A 5,979-nucleotide genomic window follows, 5' to 3' on the forward strand; every position below is an offset into this window, starting at 1 on the left:
GCCCCATAACCAGAAGTGACAGCACCATAAACATCACAGTGATTGGGGAAATTCCTGGAGTGTTGTGCATGTTTCTAGCCAGAAATGAACCCCGCCAATTCGTCCCCCCTCTGTTCCATTGAGCACCAGCAGGGAGCAGCAGAAGATATTTCACTCCTAGCAGGCATCTGATAACCCTAACCTCTACCACACACACATACCCCTTAGTGGTCTTTTTTCTATCCTTTCCTCTTGGGAAAAGTGCTCCAACCCCTCAACCGGGTCAAAGTCTCTGACATATCTGATCTAAGGCCTGGCTTTTTTCTAACTTGTGAATGAGAGCCCTCAACGACAACCAAAAAGTCAAAACCTTTATACAAGGACATTGCCTGTTTCCCCCACCCACATGGTGGCCTGAACAGCATTCTTCCTGATTCAGGAATGTCGCCAGTGAAAGTTCATGATCAAATATGATCTTGAGTTGGCTCAGAGAAGTAGAAAAAGGAGATGTAACTCTACTTCATCAGCATTGATCTCAGCTCATCCTCGGTCCATGTTTTGCCATCAAGCAAGGATGCCTTCAGCTGCCTCAAGAAAACATGCCGGTTGACTTCCCTGTCCTTCCATACCAAGTAGGTATTCCTCCGCAAGTAGCGGAACAACCCCAGCTTCGATCGCAGAACTGCTTTGTCCACACCATCCAGGACAACGAAGATGAGGCTGGCCTTGCTATCCAGTAGCTGCCAAGACTGAGCAACTTCAAGTTCAAAGTTACACCAACGACTCTCCATGAAGTGGGTGGAGACCACAGCAATGACTTTCCGGCTGCTATGGAAGCCTTCTTTGATAATGTTGGTGATGACAGGCACACCGGGCCTGAAGTCTCGATAGTGGAGGCAGAGGCGGAAATGTGGCACTCCCGATTCAAGTGTTCCCTCTAGCTCTTGCCTCACCCACACTTGGTCCTTGCTGGAGTAGATAACAAAGGCATCGTAGATTTTGTTATGATCAGTAGAGGAATGGCCTCCACTGAGCAACACCATCATATAATACAAGTGGAAGTAGAACTTATAAACCAGAATCAATGACAAGACCACAACCACAGAAATGCTCACTAAAACTGCCACTGTGGTTGTACTGACCTGGCAATAAGATATGTCAAAATGCATCAACTGTGTATCTTCTAAATATGAGGGGCTGTGACACTTCATCATATCTGCACGCATAAGGACATCCTCATGTTCCTTAACCCACTGCAGGAAGTCCAAGCAACCACAAGAACAGTCAAAAAGGTTGTGAGAAAGGTCCAGTTTCTTCAAGCCGCTCGGCAAGTTCTCCAGATGCTTCTTGGTCAAGGTGATCAACTGGTTACAATGGACATCCAGGATGGTGAGGGCCCTTAGGTGTATGAAGGACTCTGGATGGATATCCAGGAGCTTGTTGTTGCTGATGTCCAGTTCATGGAGGTCATGGAGGAGGTCAAAGCCACTGAAAGAGACATGCTGCAGTTTGCAGTTGGAAATATCCAGGCTCTTCAGTTTAGTGACATTTGTGAAGGTATTAACCACCTGGTTGTTCTTAAAAGAGTTGCCAGCCATTTTCAGTACTTCCAGGCTGTCCAAGCCACAAAATGAACATTCTGTGTGAATTGAAATGCCGGTGTAGGAGATATCAAGGTAGATTAGATTCTTAAGGCACATAAAAGCAGGGACTAGTCCTGGACCTCTTAGTTTAGAGTGCTGTAAATCCAAAGATTCCAATTTGGTTGGGCCAATGAACTCTGCTTGCACTATGACTAATGGGTTGAAGCTAAGGTTCAAAACCCTCAGTTCGGAAAACCGTTCCCTGAAACAAGACCAGCAAAGATGCATATTAATGTTGTTATTGCTGAGATCGAGGATCTTAAGTTTCTGAAAAGTCAATCTTCTTTTCACATCAAAATCAGTGAGGCTATTGGTATTGGTGATGCGGAGCACTCTTAGCTCTTTCAAGGAAGCTAGCTTCTCAACAGGCACACGTTCAAACCTAGTGTCCTTGCATTCAAGATGGTGTATGCTGGTATTTTCTGGGAAGTCTACAGTTTCCAGGTAGCTGTTCACAAACCGAACAGTGGAGATGTTGTTCACACAGGCAGAAAGACTATCTGTTCTGGAGAAAGCATCTCCAGTGCAGATGAGAGTTATTTTCTGAATGTCCATATGACAGAGACCATCCAAGAGATTCTTGTTAAAGGATTCTTCTTTCTTAAGGTTTCTGTATCCTCCTAACACTAAACTGTTAACACGTAAGCCAGTCATATTAAGGAGACCAACCTGCATGATGTAGCTGTCCTCAAAACTGGATCTCAGAGACAGTTCCTGCAGGTAAATTCCTTTAAAAGACCTTGGCTGGATATATTTTATGTTGTTGTTAGACAGCACAAGTGTGAGGCTGAGGGCTGACAAGACATCCAGGTCTTCCCTAGAGATTGAGGAGATCTTATTTGATTGAAGATTCAAACGTTCAAGATGTGTAAGTTGGGAGAAATATTGGGGGAGTTTTAAGGAATGTATGTAGTTATTGCCCAAATTTAGCTCTTGAAGAGCCGTTAAATGTCCAATGGGCAGGTGGTCCAGCGAGAATAGGTTGGTGTCTACAAGCACCAGTCTGTGCAGAGAAGGCAAGTCCTGAAATGCTCTTGGGCCCAAGAACTGGAGAGGGTTGCCAGTCAGAAGCAAGACGGAAAGGTTATGGAGTCCAGCAAAGGAATCGTCTTCAATTTTTGTGATGTGGCATCTATTATAAAAGAAACAACGAGGGGGAAAGACCATGGATGGTTTTGCCTGTTTGATTCAGCCAGTAATCTATTTGACATTGCTAATGGTAAGTGACACAATTCATACATATGTACATGCACATCAAGATTGTTCAGGGGATTTTGCAGGGGATTCTCAATATGCCGAAAAAAGAGGAAGATACAAATGAATGGACAGGACCAAAAGCTGAGGCCAAGTGCCCAGCAGGCAGTTTGGGGACCTGTTTTTAAAATTCATAACAAAAACTGGATTGCTACCTTGCCCAGTTTCAATGTCATGAACCTTCAACCCTCTGCACCCAGCATAAGTGGAGAAGGGAAGCAGTGTGTAGGCTCCAGGACTTTCTGCCTTATTCTCATAATGAACAACACACCAAGGCTTCATGGTGATGTATGAACAGCAGTTTTCTGATACCTTTCCTTGATAAAGCAATATCCTTGATTATTATTTTTTCTTACTGAGGAGCTGTATTTATTCCTTTATATCCCACCTTTCTCCCAACTGGGGAACCCAAAAGTGGCTTACGTCATTCTCATCTCCTCCATTTTATCCTCCCAACAACCCTGCAAGGATGGTCACGCTTTCAAACCCAGCAAGCTTTCATCATTTCATGGCAAAGGAGGGATTTTAACTATAGTCTCCCAGATTTTAACTATACAAAGCAGGGTTTTTAACTATAGTCTCCCAGACTATAGTCCAGCACTCTAACCACTATGCCACACAGACTTTCAGTTTGTGTGCACACTCGCATTCATGAGAGGTCTTCCCATTTCAGCCCTTCCCAAATCTGTAGGAACTGAGTGAAGACATAAGCCTGGAACCCAACTGTCAACTCATAACATCCTTTCCATCACCTCAGTTATCTGCCTGTTGAGATGGACAGAAATCAGAATCACTTCTTCAGAAGTTAGTGCGGGACTGGCTGTTAAAGAATGAACGAGCTGCTGGCAGGGGAAGTGTGTACCTCAGGCTCTAACTACACACTATCCTTTCTCTGTGTCTGTCCGCAGGTCTGATTGGTAGCCAAGGTCTGAGACTTCTGTGCTTGGAGGTATACATGGCCTAATTTGTATTTAGACCACAGCCAATAAGGAGAAGAGATGTAAGCCGCTTCCCCATCATTGTCTTGCGACTGGACCCAAGGACGGACACAGGAAAATTATAACATGTAGTTCAGCCCTCAGGTAGTGAACTTTGGTGTGAAAATAGAGCCTTCCAAAGATGCCCTTGTTTCCCTGTGTGAACTGTTGTGGGGTAAGCATTCGGCAGATTGATATCAGGAACTTTGAACAAAACCCAACGTCTATGACCAAAGAAAGGGAGCAAAGGCCTTGGAAACAGCAGGTGATAGTCCAGAACAAGGTGGAAGGCAACACAACGTAGGTTTAGTTAAGCAGGTGTACAGATTATGTCTTGCAGTGAGATGGTGGGTCTGAATTTCATCCATATATAAACAGCCTTTTGTTCTTGCTGGGTTGTAGGCGAACATGGAGCAAGATCAGGGACTGGGAGTAAGAGAAGCCAAGAATCATGAATCAGAAGGCAGAATCACTAAGCTAGAAGACAAGAAGGTCAATAATGCAGATACTATTGTTGCTCAAGAGAAGTCCCGACCTAACCTGAGCTCAGGGGAAATAATTGACGGGAATAATGGAACACCTCTGGAGCCAGTTTGGTGTAGTGGTTAAGTGCACAGACTCTAATCTGGGAGAACTAGGTTTGATTCCCCACTCTTCCACTTGCACCTGCTGGGTGACCTTGGGCAAATCATAGTTCTGGCACAGCTGTTCTTGAAAAAGAGCAGTTTCTGTCAGAGCTCTCTCAGCCCCACCTACCTCACAAAGTGTCTGTTGTGGGGAGGGGAAGGGAAAGGACTTTGTAAGCCACTTTGAGACTCCCTTGGGTAGTGAAGGGCGGGGTATAAATCCAATCTCTTCTTCTTCTTCTTTGGTGCCAGTCAAATACTCCAAACTGTAACCTGGGCACTTTGCCACATTGGGCAGCAGCCGGTGGACCTGTGAGGTGTCATGGCGAACTAGGAAACTCTCTTCCTGCTCACCCAAAGTCTTGGGGAGAGCCCATTAAAAACGGACAAAAGAAGGGTTCTTTGGCTGAACGAAGCCTAGCTCATGGGTTGTAGTTAGATCCTTTATTATTTGCTCTGAGTGCAATATTACTGTTATTTTCTTTTCTACATATATTGTGGATGTGTTGTTCATCAGCCTGCCATCATGATTTGGGATGTTTCCAGCTGGACTAGAGACATCCAGGCATCAAGAGTGCTTTTACCTGGTAAGATCCAGAAACCTCAGTGCAGGAACGGATGAGAAATAATTTGAGTTCAGGACTTCCAGTGGGTTGAAACTCAGATCTAGGTTCTGGGTAGAGTTTGGGATGTTAGGTGGAATTCCTTTGAGGTTCAACTCCATGCATATGTAAGCGATGCCTGGAGTCACCTGCAAAGATGACAAAGGATTTGTATCCATCAGGGTTTATATAAAGAAAGTTATAGCTGTTGTCATTCAAAATCCAGGGGAAAAAATACCGCAAGTTGTCCTTTCACATCTTTGAGCTTCTACCGTATGTTTAAAATTCACTATCCTCTCTGGAAAAAGACACTTTCATTATAGTGCTTCCATGATGATCCCAAAGAGAAAGCGCTTACAAATATCTATATATCTAATAGCCAAGTTGCCCCCTCCGGGCGGATATCTATCTTCGGGGGCACTTGGGGGGCAGGGAGAGGTTTGTGCACTCTTGGGGCAGTCCCCAGGGGCGCACAAAAATCTGAAAACTAAAAAAAAATATCGGGGGGATGTTTAAATCCCCCCGAAAGTGCCAGAGCGTTCGTACGCATGCGCACGAACCCTCTGTAGCCGACCTTGCTGCTGCCGCCGCCCTGAGGCGGCCGGGTGGGCAGGCAGGCGGCCGGGGGAACAGCGAGGCCAGGGCAGCGAGGCCCGAGGCAGCCTTGATTCGGAGCCGAACGGGGGGGAGGAAACAGCCGCTCTGAGAGACACCCCCGCCGCCTCCCCTCGCCCGTTCCCGGGCCCCGCGGCGCTCTCCCGCTCTGGGTTGAGGAAGGGGGAAACAGCGAGGGCCGAGCTTCAGTGCCAGGTTGGGGGGGGTGGGGAACAGTGAGGGCTGAGCGGCAAGGCGGCCGCCCAGTCTCACATCGGAGCGGGGGGGGGGCTGCCCGCCCTGA

The 5,979-nt window shown here is 46.4% G+C and overlaps 1 protein-coding gene across 1 annotated transcript; it reads right to left on the minus strand.

The window, feature by feature from the left end:
* Positions 1 to 494: 494 nt before the first annotated feature.
* Positions 495 to 2,177, minus strand: TLR4 (toll-like receptor 4). Its single transcript, XM_015406141.1, has one exon. The coding sequence runs from the start codon at positions 2,175 to 2,177 to the stop codon at positions 495 to 497; it is 1,683 nt and encodes a 560-aa protein (XP_015261627.1).
* Between the last annotated feature and the right edge of the window lie 3,802 nt (positions 2,178 to 5,979).

The sequence above is a fragment of the Gekko japonicus genome, unplaced genomic scaffold (assembly GCF_001447785.1).
Source record: "Gekko japonicus isolate JY-2015 unplaced genomic scaffold, Gekko_japonicus_V1.1 scaffold957, whole genome shotgun sequence".
NCBI classification, from domain to species: Eukaryota; Metazoa; Chordata; class Lepidosauria; order Squamata; family Gekkonidae; genus Gekko; species Gekko japonicus.

Excerpts from the sequence above, each read along its gene's own strand:
- TLR4 (XM_015406141.1), bottom strand. The coding sequence starts at position 2,177 with ATGGACATTCAGAAAATAACTCTCATCTGCACTGGAGATGCTTTCTCC.